This window comes from Herpailurus yagouaroundi, unplaced genomic scaffold (assembly GCF_014898765.1).
Source record: "Herpailurus yagouaroundi ecotype Mexico unplaced genomic scaffold, PumYag 189, whole genome shotgun sequence".
NCBI classification, from domain to species: domain Eukaryota; kingdom Metazoa; phylum Chordata; class Mammalia; order Carnivora; family Felidae; genus Herpailurus; species Herpailurus yagouaroundi.
The window spans coordinates 18,060,723-18,079,480 of record NW_024412420.1 but is presented as its reverse complement, the minus strand read 5'-3'; the positions used below and the strand labels follow the sequence as shown (position 1 = coordinate 18,079,480).

The window sequence follows — 18,758 nt, the reverse complement described above, 5'->3', positions numbered from 1 at the left end:
ACCTCCAAGTTTCCCCTTGTCTGTCTGGTGCAGTTAACTTCTCCAGGATCATGCATGAAGTTCCCAGCACTGGGAAGTCAGCTTGTTACTGGGAGTTAGGGGACAACTCCATCATGTCACTTTCTTGGGCCAGGCCGCTGGCAGCGCTTAAGTGTGTTATGCAAGCCCCTTCTGAGAACAAGGGCTGGAGAGGGGTGATGACACAGAGTCCCCGCCCTTCACCCTTGGCATTATGTTGATGTTGCTGCACAGCCCGACTCTGCACTCATGACTGTCTCTGTTTCAGCATGTACTCCACCGATGAGAACCTGATCCTTTCCCCACTCCTGGGCAACGTCTGCTTCTCCAGCTCCCAGTACAGCATCTGCTTCACACTCGGCTCCTTTGCCAAGATCTATGCTGACACCTTCGGTAAGCTCTGGCTGGCGGGCTGTCTCCCAGCTTCCCCAGAGTCACGGGTGCCTTTCCTGCTGAAGAGTTTAGAATTGGCTTCATGCCAGGGTCCCCTGTTTGGGGGAGCATTTTATCAACTATTATTGTCACGTTTCGGTCTCTTTTTGGCCCCTAGACCCTTTCTTTGGGCCAAGTGGCTTCTAAAGAATAGAAGAATAAAGGTGACTGTGGAAGAAATGGGTGAAAAGGGAGCTCATTTTAGGAATAAGAATCTTTGTTAGCGTGAGACAGATATTTTCCGAGAGTAATTCTCCATGGCCGCAAAGCCCTTTCAGACCTCTTCCTCAGGGATGGAATGTCTGTCACTAGTGGTGCTTCTTCTAGCTGTCTCTCCAGCCATCTGTAAGCACATGGACACTTTGTAGGCCTACTCGAGAGCTCGAGTTGGATTTGCAGTCCGCCGGGATACCCAGCTGAATGATTTTACAGGTCCCGGAGCCTTGGCACAGAGCTCTGGGGCCGGCTTCCCAACTCCAGGAGACTCCTGTGCTCTTTACCTCTGTGCCTCCCAATTCCCTCAGATTCCGGTAACAACCATGTCCTGAGTGTCCAACACTGTCCTTTCGAGGAGGTCATAATTCACCCCGTTTTGAGGACTGTGGAGAGGCCCGGTGAGAGGTCTCACAGCTGACAGGCACTGGAGCTCCAGTGTTTCTGTTCTCACCACTCAGTGGTCCTTCAACCTCGTCTTTGCTCTTGTGAAAGAAATGGGCAAATGCAACTTGTTTGTTTGTTTTTTTTAATATGTACTTATCCACTGCATCCTCATTGTAGAAACGTGGACGATACAGTAAAATCTCATCAAGAAAGTAAAACTCACCCATAACCTCATTACCATAACCATGCAAACATTTTATAGTTCTTTCTGTGTTTAGTGTTCTGCATAAATGAGATCACATTTTATAGAGGGACATGTATAATATATAAAACATAACACAGATAAATTTTCACTCAGCATCGGATCACAGGAATTGGCCAAATTATTTTATTAAAATTCATTTCTATGAATTATTTTCTGTCACTGCCAGTTACTCCCCTGTATAGATGTGCTATAACTTAACTACTTTCTTATCGTTAGGTATACATTTAGTTGTTTCTAGATGGCTCTTTTGAAAAGGGAAAGTAGAGGGGCGCCTGGGTGGCGCAGTCGGTTAAGCGTCCGACTTCAGCCAGGTCACGATCTCGCGGTCCGTGAGTTCGAGCCCCGCGTCAGGCTCTGGGCTGATGGCTCGGAGCCTGGAGCCTGTTTCCGATGCTGTGTCTCCCTCTCTCTCTGCCCCTCCCCCGTTCATGCTCTGTTTCTCTCTGTCCCAAAAAAAAAAAACAAAAAAACAAAAAAACAAAAAACGTTGAAAAGGGAAAGTAGATGGATAATAAATAAAACTTACCTGAGTAGGGTTCTGGTTTCCAGGTCTCTGAATATTCTTTACATCAGCATGTGAAGCAAAATCTAAGACCATTTCTGTAATTACAGTGTATTAATGATTTCGTTTCTGATTGAAAATGGCCCTGAGCCTCAGGAGAAAGTATTGCCCATCCTAGGAACCCACTGTTAGTTTACAAAGGAGCCAGCTCTGGGTTCCAATATCGTCCTCCTGAAAAGCCGTGTATGGGAGCACTTGGGTGGCTCAGTTGGTTGAGCGTCTGACTCAGGTCATGATCCCAGGGTCATGGGATCAAGCCCTGCATTGGGTTCTGCACTGAGCATGGAGACTGCTTAGGATTCTCTCTCTTTCTCCCTCTGCCCCTCTCCCCCATTTGCATTCTTTCTATATACTTGTATTTTTACAAAGGAGGGGAGGGGAGAAAAGTCATGTTTGGGACTTCTAGAAAGTCAGCTCTGAAAGGAATATCAGAGATCATTGAGTCCTTCCCCTTCATTCCACATATGGGAAAACTATGCCCAGGGTTACAGAACCTACTGGTGGGCTTGGGACTAGAATCTACTTGATGTTTTTTCCATCACACCGTACTTCCACAGTTGATGTCATGTCCTCTTAACTAAGAATCTGGCAACGCATGGGGAACAATCTCTGACTTCTAAGAACTCTGTCCAAGGGGTAGACGGAAACCTACAGAGTGTTGAACAACAGTGTATGGCATCAGTTTGGGCAGGAGGAGATGGGGCTTCATGGGCAGGTGGAGAGTAGAGAGCTGGGAGTTCTAGATTCTCAGCATTGAAAGAGGAGGCACAGAGGTGGGTGGTTTGGACCCATGGCCTATTTAATAATGGTGAACTGTTTCATCAAAGGGGAGAGTTGAAGTAAAGCTGTGGGCAAGCTGGGTTGGGACCACATTGAGGAAGGCTTGGAATGCCAGGTTAAGGAATTTTGACTTTATCCTGTGAGCAGTTGGGAGCTGTTAAAGATTGGGGTAGGCTGACACGTGCAAAGCTGATAGAAGATAGGCCAGGAAGAAGGGTGGGTACAGGAAGGAACACCCGGTTAGACATTTTCACCAGTATTCAGATACAGGATCGTGAATATTGGGTTCCTGTTATTAGTGAGATTGAAAAGGAGGAGAAGAACCAGAGAGAAGTTCACCCTTTCTTCCACTGAGCGTTTATTAAACTTCCAGCATGCTAGGCCTAGTTCTTGTGAGCACTCAAGCAACTCAGTCCAGTGAGTATGCTGTACTATAAGGTGCAGTAATAGAGGCGTGTAAAAGACACAGTGGTTCAAAGGAGAGAGAGTCACTAACTAATGTGGGAAAGAAGGGAAGAATTTGGTAATTAGCAAAGTGGGGAAGAAAAAGATTTTGAACCTGGATGAAATGCCAAGGTAGCCTCAATAAAAGGGGGAATGGTCTGAAGGGGAGCGTGGCTTTAGGGGAAAAGTGATGAATATCCTTTATGGCATCTTGAATGAAATCATCTAGATAGAAATACTCATGACACAGTTGGTGATGTGACCAAATTGACTAACAGGAGCTCTTGATTGAGACGATCTTGAATTCTAAAAGCCACCGTTGGCTCAGCCTGACCAGGATTAAGAGTTACAGTCAAACCAAAAATATTAATTGGTAAAAGATGAGATAAAGGTAGGCTTTGGAGTTTTCTCTCCAGAGGGCTAGATGTCTGCCTTCCAGAGGCTTGGGGCTAGTTTGAGCTTTAGCGTGGCGTTGCAGCTGGGAGACTGCCCACACTGGCAGCAGAGAGCTTATGTGGATCAGGGAAGAGTGAAGGAGCCATTAAGCCCCACTTCTGGAAGGAACAGTGTTTAGTTGCAGACAGAGCATAGCATGTGGGCGGTTGGGCCTATTTTATTGAAGGAAAGCATATAAACCGTATCCTTGTCCATAGCTCAGTTCTTTGCTTCCTAGACATAGAGCTGCCTGGGTACTCATTTTGGCTCCACCGTAGCCATGTCTAATTTGGGCCAGTCCTGTCCTTGTCTATGCCTCAGTATCCTTGTCTGCCTACCTGGGTACAAGGAAATGTCCAGACCTTGGGAAGGAATGTGCTAGAATTCCTCAGCTATAAACCACTTACGCATCTGGAACCACGTATGCAGACTTTCAAACAATACTTTGTTAGGTAGATTATAATCATATGGCTTCTCTTACAGGTGACATTAACTACCAGGAATTTGCTAAAAGACTCTGGGGTGACATCTACTTCAACCCCAAAACGTAAGTAGAGTGGGGAAGTGACTCTCTAGAGGGGGCGTACATTTTTCCAGGAAGTGAGGACAGAGAAAGAGTTCCTAAGATTAAAACCTACCTTTTGGGAAGGGGTAGGGGGGTAGTGCAAGCAGGGGAGGGGCAGAGAGAGGGGGGACAGAGGATCTGGAGTGGGCTCTGTGCTGACAGGCTGACAGCAGTGAGCCTGATGTGGGGCTCAAACTCAAAAACCGCGAGATCATGACCTGAGCTAAAGTTGGACGCTCAACCAACTAAGCCACCTAGGTGCCCGAAAGCCTACTTTTTTATTAAACATGAATAATCCTCCTCTAAGTGGTTTGGCTTCATGAGCTCTTAACAGGATGAGCCTATTTCTCTTGAGGTCTTTACAGCTCATCTCAGGCATGCACGAGAGTCATAACCATATACTCTCTTGGGAATCTCTCTTTGGAAATGTTACGATCACATACACATTCCTTTCCCTTCACCCTGCTCAGATTCAGAACTTAGGAAATTCACCCTTGGGGTCAGTGACACAGCCTTCTCCCTGCTGGGCCACCCATAACTCTTTTTTTTTTCTTTCCTCTTAATAGACGAAAATTCACAAAAAAGGCCCCAACCAGCAGCTCCCAGAGGAGCTTTGTGGAGTTTATCTTGGAGCCTCTGTATAAGATCCTTGCTCAGGTGAGAATGTCAGGCTGCCTGGTTCAGGCCTGCCCTTCTAAACACAGAGTGCAAAAGTTGGTGAACTCAGACTTCCCCCTGCCCCTAAACCTGCTCAGTTTTGTTTTACTAAGCATGAGGATAGTTGCTCACCAGTCTTCTAGATCTATGGTCCTCTAAGTGCCTCTGAAGTGCCCTTCAGAGTGAAGGGGGGAAGATAAGAAAGAAAAGGCAATGGAGAAATTTTGTATAAAGATTTGATACTTGAGAACTAATAATTGCAGTTGTAGGGATTTGATTTACAGATATAATTGGTTTATGTATAGTGTGTGTGTGTGTGTGTGTGTATATGTGTGTATATATATATATATATATATAAATATATATATACATACACACATTTTATAAGAGGGGAAACAAACTGGAAATAAGTTAAATGTTTATCAGTGAGAATCTGATTAAATGAATTATGGTACATCTCAAGTATTTTGTAGCCATTAAAAGAATGACTGTATTAGCTTGCTTTTTAATGATTTTTCTGGGCCTGTATATATGTGATGTTTGTCAATTCGGAAAGGATGCATCACGGGGTGCCTGGCTGGCTCAGTCAGCAGAGCATGCAACTCTCGATCTCCAGGTCGTGAGTTCAAGCCCCTATTGGACATATAACTTACTTTGGAAAAAAAAAAAAAAAGATGCATCAGACAGTGGTAAGGATGCAGTTAGACATGTAGGATTCTCCAAAGAAAAGAGTATAACATTGAGTTTGCATGAATTTGTGCTACCTAAAAGGCAGAAGTAAAGGGGTAACACTGTACGGGAGTTTTCGTAGACCTTTTTTCCAAGACAGTTATAAAATATTCAAGTGTTTAATAAGCACTGTGCACAGTTAACACACACATATACACAAAACGTGTGTGGCCATACCAGCTGACAAAAGAGTAAAACATAGCAACAAGACAAAATAACATGATTAAAATTTATTAGTGCTGAAAAATACTTAGTATCTTGTGTCAGACTGGAATGGATTAATAAAAGAAATTTATAGAGTCTGTCTCATTAGAGACCTTGAGTCTGCTGAGAATGATTTAGCTTGGCCTTGCCCTACCAGCAGATGGACTGCTAGGTGACCTTTTTTGGTTCCTTCCAGTGCAGTGATCTTCTAAATCTGAGAAGTCTCTAAATAGGGAAGAGTAAGGGATTTCCTGAGTGGGGTGAGATGCTGCTTTTCAGACACCAGGGGGCAGCACTGAAGGTCATCAGAGAGGGCCAGGTTTATTTAACCAACCCCTTTTTTCCCCCCAGGATTGGTTTGAAGAGTAGATATCAAAGATTTCTCTCAAACCAAATGGCTGTCCTTGCCAAGAGCTCTCCCTGTAGAAGAGAATTTGGCACAGTGACCCTTCAAATTGCCCTTTGGCCTTCCCTTGCCCTCTATAGCAGGCAGCATGCTGGGGCCATCATTACAGCTGACATGGTATTTGGTACCAACACAGGTTGTGGGTGACGTGGACACCAGCCTCCCCAGGACCCTGGATGAGCTTGGCATTCATCTGACCAAAGAAGAGCTTAAGCTGAATATCCGCCCCCTGCTCAGGCTGGTCTGCAAAAAATTCTTTGGTGAATTCACAGGTAACAAAAGAGCTCATGGCCCCCTTCCCATCACTGTCATGTTTTGCCACACGTATCAGGGGGACCTTTTCCTCACTCCAGTGATGTGCAGAGATGTAAGGCTTTTTTAAATAAACTGCAAGCCGGATGTACAGCACCTGCATTTTTCTCCTAGCTGTTTCCTTTGGTGGATGGTACCAAGAACTCTATCTTGGGAAACAAAAGCAATTATATTTCCCTACCAGGAGGAGTGTGCAAATAAAGGAGATGTTGAAACAGATTCCAAGGTTCTAGTATTTTTACGAGACTCATAAGTGATGTAAATAGACTCATAAGCAATGGGAAATACTGGGAAAAGCAGCAGGCTCAGATTTCTTTTCTCCTAAGCTCCTGTCTCCTCTATTTAAGTGGCACAGAAGGCAGGCGATATAGTAGAATGAGCCCTGGACCTATTGAGAAAGACCTGAATCTTGTTCCTATTGTGGCCCTGGCCCTTCCATGTGGTGAGACCTGGGTCAGCCACCTGATTCTTCTGTGACTCGAATTTCTCATCTGTAAAATAAGGGAGGTAGTAAAGGTAATGACTAAGGGTCCCTTCAGCAATCTCTTGATTCTCTCTTTTTTTTTTAATTTTTTTAATGTTTATTTATTCTTGAGAGAGAGAGACAGAGACAGTAGAGCTTGAGCAGGGGGCGGGCAGAGAAAGAGGGGGACACAGAATCTGAAGCAGGCTCCAGGCTCTGAGCTGTCAGCACAGACATGGGGCTTGAATTCACAAGCCATGAGACCATGACCTGAGTGGAAGTCGAATACTTAACCAACTGAGCCACTCAGGCGCCCCAGCAGTCTCTTGATTCTGGTAGTTATTAGGTGTCTAAATCCACAAGGTGCATGATTCTAGTAGTTCATTCTCGGCTGGCCATCCATCTGACGTAGGAGACACCAACTGAAAACAGATCTGCTTTCCCCAAGGTGCTAATGGAGGTTTTCTCTTTCATGGCCTATTGGCTGTTAGAAAAACAGGATGATGGGGCGCCTGGGTGGCTCAGTCGGTTAAGCGTCTGACTTGGGTGCAGGTCATGATCTCACGGTTCATGGGTTCCAGCCCTTCGCTGTGCTCTGTGCTGAAAGCTCAGAACCTGGAGCCTGCGTCAGAGTCTGTGTCTCCCTTTCTGTCTGCCTCTCCTCTGCTCGCTTGCTCTCTCTCTCTGAAAAATAAATAAACGTTAAAAAAAAAAAGAAAAGAAAACAGGATGATGTATTGAACAGAAACATATGCAGTATTTCCCAAAGAGAGAGTCAACTCGGATTGTTCTGAGTAGATCTAAAGAGCTGGGGTACTTATTGTAAGTGCTCAGTAAGTGCTTATATTCAATGAAAGATCATGAATTGATAACAGACACTTGAAAATTTTTTTCACCTGAGTTCAAGGAACCATTGAGCCCTGCTTCTTGCTCTTAGAGCATACTCCCAGGAAACAAGGTGGTACTTCCCGCTGGGCTCACGGTGCCCTAGCTTAAGAGCTGAAAATGAGTCCCTGCACTTTTAGCTTTCTGGCCATCACCAGTGGATCCATAACTCACCGTCACTTCCCCCTGTGAGTGTAGAGTAATGGCTTTGTCTTCTCCCTCCACAGGCTTTGTGGACATGTGTGTGCAGCATATCCCCTCTCCAAAGGTGGGTGCCAAGCCCAAGATTGAGCACACCTACACTGGCGGTGTGGATTCTGATCTCGGCGAGGCCATGAGCGACTGTGATCCTGACGTAAGGGAAAACCCCCATTTCTGGTTTTTTTCCTCCTTCTGTTGGAGATACTGTTTTCTGGTCATAGGAATGATGCCTTCTTTCCATCCTTGCTTGCCACTCCCCGTTAGCAAAGTCAAACAGGCCTGAATTCAAGGCCCAGGGTTACCACTTCTAGTGTTATGATTTTGGGAAAATTATTCTATCTTTCTTAGAGTCTTAGTAGATAAAATGAGGATAATAGTATGTATATGACTGTTAAAAAGTTAAATAAGAGTAAGAAAGTTTTACAGTCGTGTTTAGCATGGTGCCTGATAGACAGTAAACATTCAACAAATGGTAGCTAACTTTGTCAGCTTTGGGCTTTAAAACAGTCCTTACCAGAGGCACCTGGGTGACTCAGTTGGTTAAGCGTCCCACTTTGGCTCAGGTCATGATCTCATGGTTTGTGGGTTTGAGCCCCAGAGCCTGCTTCGGATTCTCTCTCTCTCTCTCTCTCTCAAAAATAAATAAATTTTTTTTTAAATGTACTTAAAAAAAGTCTTTCCCAGGGATGCCTGGCCAACTCAGTCAGTAGAGTATATGACTGTTGATCTCCAGGTCATAAGTTCAGGCTCCACATTGGACCTACACAGCTTACTTTAAAAATAATTAATTTGGGGCGCCTGGGTGGCGCAGTCAGTTAAGCGTCCGACTTCAGCCAGGTCACGATCTCGCGGTCCGTGAGTTCGAGCCCCGCGTCGGGCTCTGGGCTGATGGCTCGGAGCCTGGAGCCTGTTTCCGATTCTGTGTCTCCCTCTCTCTCTGCCCCTCCCCCGTTCATGCTCTGTCTCTCTCTGTCCCAAAAATAAATAAAAAACGTTGAAAAAAAAATTAAAAAAAAATAAATAAATAAATAATAAAAAAATAAAAATAAAAATAATTTATTAATTGAAAAAAAATTTTTTTCCCAGCTGTTCTTAGTCTAATTTCTCAGCATGAACGACCAACTGAGAACTGTGTTACATCTTCGGAGGGAATTTGGGGCAAGCAAGTCTTGTAATCTTGCAAGTTAACAGTGGCAATCTGCCATCCTAAACCTGCTTTTCTTCGCCATTGCCCTCATCCTCCTAGAGAAAAGAGAAAGTTTTTTTGCTTTGCTCTGCCTATGACATCTGCTAACTAATCAGGGGGTAGGGCATGGTTTGGAATTTTCCCAGGAGATTGACACATCTTCCTCTAGGTCTGGGCAGCCTCCTTGCAGAGCCGTGTCATTGCTGTCCAAGGAGGTAGAGACAAGGGTATTTACCCTGGGAATATGTGTGGTTGAGCCTGCACTCTGTCCCCACCTCCAGGGTCCCCTGATGTGCCACACCACCAAGATGTACAGCACGGATGATGGAGTTCAGTTTCATGCCTTTGGCCGGGTGCTGAGTGGCACCATCCATGCTGGGCAGCCCGTGAAGGTGCTGGGGGAGAACTACACCCTGGAGGATGAGGAAGACTCCCAGATATGCACCGTGGGTCGTCTTTGGATCTCTGTGGCCAGGTACCGCCAATAGTAGCCTATAGAGGCATGCCTTGGCCTTGTCACAGCAGCTGCATGGGCCACTTCAATAGGGCATCAGCTGACCCTCCCTCACATCTGTTGACTTGTTGACTTCTATTTCTTACTACCCAGAGTTGCTAGGGCCAAAAGGCAGCTACTGTTGGGATAATGCCAAGAGCCTTGCCTTTGAGTTTTGAATGGCTTATATAAACTTTTGTAAGTTTTCTATTTTTACTCTTTTTAATCCTCTCTTCCTCTTCTGTGTTTCTAAGTCACAACCTTTATGTTTCTTCCCAAAAGAAATTGTCTCCCAACCTCCACGGACTATTCTTTGACCAAGATAGAAGATTTTGCTAGATCCCTTATAGGTTCCTTATCTGCAGCATCAGACTTAGCTTGGGCCTCTGGACTGCTTGTGAATTCATAAGTTCGGCTTTTTAGCTAGCAAGCAGAGTCAAGGCAGTTCTGTTCTGACGTGCCTGCTGTACCTTGCCGATGGCCCCCTTTCCCTCTCCAAATCCACCCATTCCCTAGAAGGCAGAGGACTGATGGCCTAGGAGAGTTGAAGTATCTTCTGTGGTGCTTTTGGCATCTCCTTACATTCTACCCCTTGGGCAGGGCCTTGCTTACCAGTAGTATCCACCTGAAATTAAGTTTTCCTCTTTTGTCCTCCTAAAATACCATGAGCTTTCTTCCATGTGCTAACCAGTTTGTAATTCCAGTTGACCCTTGAACAACACAGGTTTAAACTACACGAGTCCACTTTAATGTGGGTTTTTTTTTCCCAGTAAATACACTATCGTCCTGCAAATGTATTTTCTTTTCTTTATGACTTTAACATTTTTTTTTCTTTAGCTTATTTTTTTATAAGAGTACAGTGTAGAATACACATATAGAATGCACATACGAAACGTGTTAATTGACTGTTTATGTTATCGGTAAGGCCCCCAGCCAACAGTAGGTTTTTAATAGTTAAGTTTTGGGGGGATGGGGCGCCTGGGTGGCTCAGTCGGTTGAGCGTCCAATTTTAGCTCAGGTCATGATCTCGCGGTCCGTGAGTTCGAGCCCCGCGTCGGGCTCTGTGCTGACGGCTCGGAGCCTGGAGCCTGTTTCAGATTCCGTGTCTCCCTCTCTCTCTGACCCTCCCCCGTTCGTGCTCTGTCCCTCTCTGTCTCAAAAATAAATCAACGTTTAAAAAAAAAAATTAAAAAAAAAAAGATTTAAAAAAAAGTTTTGGGGGGAGTCAGAACATATATGTGGAGTTTCAACTACATGGGGCGTTGGGGCCCCATTGTTCCTGGGTCAGTTGTACATATATGTGAGGTTACATGGTTGGTTGTTGTACCCCTCCCCTAATGGAATGTATGTTTGGTTCACCCCTGCTCCTGGCTCAGTGCCTGGCACCCCTCCTTATTTCACTCATCTGTTGCCCCAGGTACCACATTGAGGTGAACCGTGTTCCTGCTGGCAACTGGGTTCTGATCGAAGGTGTTGATCAACCAATTGTGAAGACAGCAACCATAACTGAACCCCGAGGCAATGAGGAGGTAGAGTTTCTGAAAAGGCAACTGGATTAGTTTAAGCTAGAGGGTCCCATGGGAACTCACAGGGTACTAACCCGGAGTCACTGCCGCTTCCTGGTTCTGGGCCTGAGCACAGGCCGAAGCTTCTAGATCGGACCCAGCTCGATTCTCCCTGTACTCCACTCAGTTGCTAGGAGTTAGGAGCAGTTGCTTTATATTTTCCCTGCTGTTTGTTCTGCCAAATTACATGGGAATAAATGGCCCTTCAGGCTGCCTCCCAGCAGCACTTTGGCTCCTGGTTGGGGAGTGGTCTCCTCCTCTCTGACCTCTGTACCTTTGGTGCCTACTCAGGCCACGTGCCCTCACTCCTCTGCACTTTGAATCTCAGGCTCAGATTTTCCGCCCCTTGAAGTTCAACACCACATCCGTTATCAAGATTGCTGTGGAACCAGTCAACCCCTCAGAGCTACCCAAGATGCTGGACGGTCTGCGCAAGGTCAACAAGAGCTATCCATCCCTCACCACCAAGGTATGTTCAAGGTCTGCAATAGCTGCCCCCGATGACAGGTCTGTGCCGCCCACTGCTTCACATCCACCAGCTGTCTCTGATCTGCTTCCAGCAGCCTGTGTCGAAAGCAAGTATTCCCTGTCATTTGAAAACAAGACACGTTTTGGGGGGGGGGGGGGTGCTGCGAGTGTACATGAATGTGTTCATATTCCACAGTATCTTTAGATGAGAAAGAGATGTGTCTTAGAAGGTATACTTTGATGGGAATGCAAGCTGGTACAGCCACTCTGGAAAACAGTATGGAGGTTCCTCAAAAAACTAAAACTAGAACTACCCTACGACCCAGCAATTGCACTACTAGGCATTGATCCATGGGATACAGGTGTACTGTTTCGAAGGGGCACATGCACCCCCATGTTTATAGCAGCACTATGAACAATAGCCAAAGTATGGAAAAAGCCCAAATGTCCATCGAGGGATGAATGGATAAAGAAGATGTATATGTATACAATGGAGTATTACTTGGCAATCAAAAAGAATGAAATCTTGCCATTTGCAACTACGTGGATGGAACTGGAGGGTATTATGTGAAGTGAAATTAGTTGGAGAAAGACAAATATATGACTTCACTCACATGAGGACTTTAAGAGACAAAACAGATGAACATAAGGGAAGGGAAACAAAAATTATATAAAAACAGAAGAGACTCATAAATGTAGAGAACAAACAGGGTTACAGGGTGGGGGGAGGTGGGATGGGCTAAACGGGTAAGGGGCACTAAGGAATCTACTCCTGAAATCATTGTTGCACCAAATTAGATGTAACTTTAAAAAAATAAAAAATAAAATTAAATAAAAATAAAATAATTATTAAAAAAAAGAAAAAGAAATAAAAATTAAAATAAGTAAATATTGAAAAAAAAGAAATATTAGGGACCGGGATTAATGACAATCACAGTTATACATTTTGTGAGGAAATAATTTTTTTTCTTTCTTAAAAAAAAAAAAATATATATATATACTATGAATTGATTTTCCAAAAAATATAGAAGGAAAAGTGATCATTCTGATCCTTCTACATTCTTGAGCCTGCTAGCATACTTTTCTGAGTAGCTGGCCAGGGCTAAAGGGTCAGCTTATGTCCATAGACTTAGGGCAGGGTTTTCCCTAAACAGTTATGCTGGAAATTAAATCGGTGACCTAATGCCCAGCAGCACCGTGCTGAATGGTCCAGATGTCCTGAGGATTTACCCGTTGGTCACTTCCCCACTGATCCTTCCTGAAGAGGCTGGAACTGATGCTGAGGAGTGGCTGATTCTGATAGTGGGTTTGGGCACCTCCTCCTGGGCTCTAGCATTGATTCTGTTTCTAGCTGCTGTTGCTGGCATAAGAGGTCCAGGCTATGACCACCAGGCCTGTTATGTTTCAGGTGGAAGAGTCTGGAGAGCACGTGATTCTGGGTACTGGGGAGCTATACCTCGACTGTGTGATGCACGATTTACGGAAGATGTACTCAGAGATCGACATCAAGGTAAATCAGCATCCTCTTTCTTGAGTACCCTCCTGGCCAGGAGCTTGACTCATGGCTCCAGACTGATTTTATAAGCAACCAAACCCTTGATTCCCCTGGAAGGCCTGAGGGAAGAGGGGGGCCCTATTGGGGAGGAGACATGTTAGGGAAAAGCATGACCTATTGCTCCCTATCTGGGAAGGTATTTGAGATCTGGTTTGCCCCTTTCTACAGGGTTATTCTCTGTGTCATAGTTTAAAGTCCAGGCTCCCAAGCCAAAGTGATTCTTGGTCTTTTGTTAAGGAAACAGTTATACAGTTAACCCATCTTTGGTGATTAGGGCTCAGCGGAGGGTTTCCGGGAGAGAGTGAGAACTGGTTCTCCTGGATTTGTCGTTAGGTTGTGACATGGCCCCTTGATTAAAGTGCCCATTGCATGGCCCCAGTCTCCTAGATGGTACCCGTTTTCTCCCAGTTCCTGTGGTGGTGGGAGAGAGCACCCTCAAGTATCCCTCTTAGATCCTCTTCCTGAGGTGCCCAGGACTGGTGGTCTAGAAGATACTGAGTTCCCTGGTGGCTGGCCACGTGGGAGCTTCAGGGAGGAGCTCTGCTACTCAGAGCCAGGTGTTGAGAGTGGAAGGGGATCCCGCCAGTCAGTCCCTAGTGTCAGCTGTGACAGAGCCACGGGAGGTGCTAAGTGAGTGGTTGTGGGACGGCTGAACAGACCTTGAAAGCATCCTTGGGGGGTGATACTTTAGGCCCAGGTTTGACTCCCACGTACTCTTGGCTCAGGAACAGAAACTCCACACTCCACGAAGTTTTCTCAGTCTCCTTAGTGCTGGTAAGGACTTCTCACCTGCTATTGTACTCATTGCTGATGCTGATTAAGACAGGGGTTTGTCACAAAGGTAGTGCCAAGGGAACCTCAGAATTCCCTTTGGCAGAATGTTGTCCTTCCAACAAAATTAGATCTTGCCTAACAATTTATTCTGTTTCCCAGGTGGCTGATCCCGTTGTCACGTTTTGTGAGACGGTGGTGGAGACATCTTCCCTCAAGTGCTTTGCTGAAACGCCCAATAAGAAGTGAGCTGGGTGTCAGAGTGACCCTGGGACTGACAGGGGACACTTTCTCCTCCTCCCTCCTCAACTCCACCCCAGTCACAAGTACTGTGGAAATAGAGACACCCTAGGTCTCAGGATGGGGGCTTAGGATGCTTGAGTTTTAACCTAGCACTCTCATGCCTTAGGCCTGTAGACATGATGCTGTGGAATTCTTTGGTGTAGGTTCCCCAAGGATGAGTGTCCCAACTGCCACTTTTCTCCGTATAATATGATCATCTTACAGTTTTGCCCTGGCAACAGTTCTGTTGTTGTGGGAATTTTTTAAATTTTATTTTTAAGTAATCTCTGCACCCAACATGGGGCTCGAACTCACAACCCTAAGATCAAGAGCTACACACTCCACTGACAGAGCCAGCCAGATGCCCTGAGACCCTACTTTTTTAAAGAGTGGTAGATTCAAGTGAAGGAAGACAGAAAATGAACGTTTTTGCTCTTCTGTTTTGCTCCTCTGGCTTTTACTGATGTAACTGCCTTGTCACCCTCTCCTTAGGAATGCCCCTTCTTCAAGTTCTGTTGATCCTCATCATTACTCATTTCCTTTCTGACTAGGAATAAGATCACCATGATTGCTGAGCCTCTCGAGAAGGGCCTCGCCGAGGACATAGAGAATGAGGTGGTCCAGATCACGTGGAACAGGTGAGAATGTGGCTCTGGTTTCAAGGCTGAAAGGAGACGAGGCGCTACGGCTTGCCTCCCCAGGCTCTGATACCACGTGTCCTTCTGGGAAGCAAACTGTCCCCCGGGAAGACAGGAATTGTGACCCCAGGATGCAGAAATTGCAGAGCTGCCGGAAAACCTCCATTTCCTCCTCCTTCCCCTAGGAAGAAACTGGGAGAATTCTTCCAGACCAAGTACGATTGGGATCTGCTGGCTGCCCGTTCTATCTGGGCTTTTGGCCCTGATGCCACCGGCCCCAACATCCTGGTGGATGATACCCTGCCTTCTGAGGTACAGCATAACTAACGGGAGCCGTGCAGTGGTTTCTTTGCTGTGGAGTGGAAGAAACTACAAAGTGTACTTCCTTTCCCAGAAGTATTTTGTGTCTTCTGGTGAATCTTCTTACCAGTATACTTACCTTCTCCTCCCTCTAAACTGATTGTTGCCAGGGTCACTGCTCACAGGCCCTCATGTTTTGTGCAGGTGGACAAGGCTCTTCTTGGCTCAGTGAAGGACAGCATCGTTCAAGGTTTCCAGTGGGGAACCAGGGAGGGGCCCCTCTGTGACGAGTGTAAGTTCCGACAGTGCCTCTGCCTCCCCCTCTCCAGCCCTGTAGGGTCCTTTTGCCTGGGTGTATGAGGTGGGGTGGGGTGGGCTCGTGTACGGGACCTGGCAGGAGAAGCAGCTTGGGGTACATGGGGCCATTCCATGTCCTAGGTCAGCTTCCTCTTCTTGCCTCTCCTCCCTCCCCATCCAAGTGCTATTGCCTGGGACATCCCGGAAGGGAAGTCATTTCTAGACGGACATTTGCTTCTCAGTCCTGAGAAGGAATGTGCTTGAGGAGAGGTATAAAGAGGAAGATGGGATCGGAGTGGTTTATAGACGAGGTTGGATTAGTGGGCAGGAAGGTGCAATTCCTAGCACTTACTCTATATCCAAAAACAATTAAGTATCTACCAAAAAAAAAAAAAAAAAAAAAATCCCATAAACTTCTAGGAAAGCTTTACAATGCCTGAGCGTGGCCTGAAACAAACATAAAGAATGTGTGCCTAACTTCTGTCCTCTGCTATAGGCCTTGGTATACTATCAGAACACCCATCTGCAGGGTGATTTTGTCCCATATCTTTTGTGATCTTAAGACAGCTGCCATGCTGCTAGAGGCTCCTTGGTGCCCTCCCTGCACGTGGGCCCTTGACTAGCACCAGAACCACTCCTCAGTCATCAACCCCCCCATCTCCTTTCCAGTGATTCGAAATGTCAAGTTTAAGATCCTGGATGCAGTGGTTGCCCAAGAGCCCTTGCACCGGGGCGGGGGCCAAATCATCCCCACGGCCAGGAGAGTTGTCTATTCTGCCTTCCTCATGGTAAGTGAGTGGAGCTGAGTTGCTCGGGGACACTATGTGGAAATTCTAGCTATGCAGGTCTCAAGACCACAGTCCCTCCAGCCTTTTTCTCTGTCCAGGTCCTCAATCCTCAGCCTTGCCCAAGCTAAGGAACTCTTTCTTCTTGCCCTGTTGCAGGCCACTCCTCGTCTGATGGAGCCTTACTACTTCGTGGAGGTCCAGGCCCCTGCAGATTGTGTCTCTGCTGTGTATACTGTCCTGGCCAGGCGCAGGTGAGCCGTGGGCATGTTAGGGATGGTGCAGGGAACAGGAGCACCACAAGAGTAACTGGGCTCCGTGGGGAAGGAGGTGGACCTCCTGTACTGTCCCTGCTCCTAGAACCTAGTGAGCTGTTTTTTCAAAATGAAGTAGGAAAGGATTAAGGCAGACCCCTGCTTCACTGCAGATAAAAAGTTGAGATTCCTTCTTAGACCCCTCTCAGTGGAGAACCCCCCGGGGAAAGTACTGAAATGTGTCAGTGGGGGAATGTCTGTAGGACCTTGTCCCTTCAGTGTTGCCGCTCTCATGTAGCGGTCACTACCCCTTTGGCTGCCATGGGAAATGACACTGAGCCCTCCCCGCCCCCCTCCCAGCCTTTTCCATCCACTGTAGCACGATTATGGTTATTCTTTCTTTGATGGTAACTCTGTGTTGTGGTATATTTGGGACAGATTCCTTCTCTGCTTTTGGTCTCTGAAGGATGAGGGACTCAGCCTTTGTTTTTCTGTCGCAGGGGGCATGTGACTCAGGATGCACCCATCCCAGGCTCCCCTCTCTACACCATCAAAGCTTTCATCCCCGCCATTGACTCTTTTGGCTTTGAGACCGATCTGCGGACTCACACCCAGGGGCAGGCCTTTTCCTTGTCTGTCTTCCACCATTGGCAGGTGAGAAAATGGTGCAGGCTGGCCAGTGCGGCCTCCCACCTGTTCAAGGCCAGTCTTCTCTGGTCTGTTCCCCTTTCAAATCCCATGTGAGATTTCCAACGTCCTAGAGAAAAGTGCTGGACCATTGGAAACCACTTTGCCTTTCAGATTGTGCCCGGTGATCCTCTGGACAAGAGCATTGTCATCCGTCCCCTGGAGCCACAACCAGCTCCTCACCTGGCCCGAGAATTCATGATCAAAACCCGTCGCAGGAAGGTATGTGTCCCTCAGGCCCATTGCCAGCCCTTAATCCCCAGGGCTCTTGGCAGGAGTTGGATCTCTCTTCATTTCTTCCTTTGGGACCCTTCTCCCAAAGACTGAGAGCGGTTTACCGTACAACGCAAAGAGGTGCAATCTGTCCAGGCTTCGGGCCACCAGACCCTGGACACAGTCTGGCCAGGAAGGGAGCGCCTTATCTTGTCCAGTGGTGACTCCTGAAATAGCTGGTCCACAGCTTCACCCCACCAGCCCCCCACCCCAGCACAGGCCTCAGGTGGCCTCCAGCTCAATCGACCACCACATAGGGCTCTTTCTTACATCTGTCCCCACTCTCTGCAGGGACTGAGTGAGGATGTGAGCATCAGCAAGTTCTTTGATGATCCCATGTTGCTGGAGCTCGCCAAGCAGGATGTTGTGCTCAATTACCCCATGTGAGTGTCGGGACTCCTGGCAGCCCCTGCTCCCTGCAGTGGGCTGTATCCTGGACTTGAAGCTGGGACCTGGTGCGACCTGGACTCCATGTTGTCAGAGAGCATCTGGGAGCTGCTGTGGCCATTTTTAACAACCCCAAAGCCTCCAACCCAGAGTCCCAACGAGGGAAGAGTATTTGGCCTCCTGGTTCCTCTGCAGCCTCTGCCTGGCTCCATTCCCAGGGAACAGAGAAGAGCTCGGGCTCGGAGAAGGAGAAGGGGACAAAGTGTTTAACCCCAAGGGGCCCTGTCTTCAGGATTTACATGGAATTTTTTTTTTTTTTTTACAAGTTTGACCTTAGACATGGATTTTAAATGAACAGAACATTCTGACCTCTGCCTTGCTCTGTTCCTTTCATCCCTACCCATCTGCCCCTCCCCCTTTCCTCCAACAGTCTGGTCTTGGCACTTGGGTTCTGAATGAATATATGTCATCTCCTGTGAAGCTTCATGGTCTCTTCTCCCAGCTGCAGTCTTCCTGCCTGGGTCCCCAGGGCAGCGGCCTGTGGTGGGAGGGACGCCTGCCTCTTAATCCAGTGCTCCCATGAGCATCGGGGCCACTTTCTTGCCACCACCCCCCCCACCCCCCCGCCCCATCCCCTGCACCTACCACCCGGTCCTCTCTACCGTGCTGCTTCTGGTTGGGACCTGGGGTGGCTTAGGAGGTATTGGGCTTCTGGGATTGGAGGCTGTTGCCCCTGGAGTTGGGGGCCAGAACTCTGATTTCCAAACCTTTCTCTAAACCTACACACACACACACACACACACACACACACACACTCTCTCTCTCTCTCTCTCTCTCTCTCTCTCTCTCTCTCTCTCTC

At 47.0% G+C, this 18,758-nt stretch overlaps 2 protein-coding genes across 3 annotated transcripts in view; one reads left to right on the top strand and one right to left on the bottom strand.

Annotated features, from left to right (window-relative positions):
- The window catches only part of EFTUD2 (elongation factor Tu GTP binding domain containing 2), a 40,436-nt gene extending 22,054 nt beyond the window's left edge, over window positions 1–18,382 (top strand). The window contains exons 11-28 of the mRNA XM_040497815.1: window positions 287–411; window positions 4,020–4,083; window positions 4,668–4,758; window positions 6,234–6,369; window positions 7,985–8,112; window positions 9,426–9,619; window positions 11,055–11,166; window positions 11,531–11,671; window positions 13,079–13,180; window positions 14,159–14,241; window positions 14,830–14,916; window positions 15,102–15,228; window positions 15,421–15,508; window positions 16,183–16,301; window positions 16,458–16,552; window positions 17,053–17,206; window positions 17,354–17,461; window positions 17,804–18,382. Coding sequence (XP_040353749.1) covers window positions 287–411; window positions 4,020–4,083; window positions 4,668–4,758; window positions 6,234–6,369; window positions 7,985–8,112; window positions 9,426–9,619; window positions 11,055–11,166; window positions 11,531–11,671; window positions 13,079–13,180; window positions 14,159–14,241; window positions 14,830–14,916; window positions 15,102–15,228; window positions 15,421–15,508; window positions 16,183–16,301; window positions 16,458–16,552; window positions 17,053–17,206; window positions 17,354–17,461; window positions 17,804–17,899 — 2,050 coding nt within the window. The 3' untranslated portion in view covers window positions 17,900–18,382. The remainder of the gene's footprint in view (window positions 1–286; window positions 412–4,019; window positions 4,084–4,667; window positions 4,759–6,233; window positions 6,370–7,984; window positions 8,113–9,425; window positions 9,620–11,054; window positions 11,167–11,530; window positions 11,672–13,078; window positions 13,181–14,158; window positions 14,242–14,829; window positions 14,917–15,101; window positions 15,229–15,420; window positions 15,509–16,182; window positions 16,302–16,457; window positions 16,553–17,052; window positions 17,207–17,353; window positions 17,462–17,803) is intronic.
- HIGD1B (HIG1 hypoxia inducible domain family member 1B) overlaps window positions 18,325–18,758 on the bottom strand; it is a 3,283-nt gene continuing 2,849 nt past the window's right edge. For both annotated transcript variants that reach the window (XM_040497825.1, XM_040497823.1), the window contains exon 5: window positions 18,325–18,437. The gene's annotated coding sequence lies outside the window, so the exon portion shown is untranslated. The remainder of the gene's footprint in view (window positions 18,438–18,758) is intronic.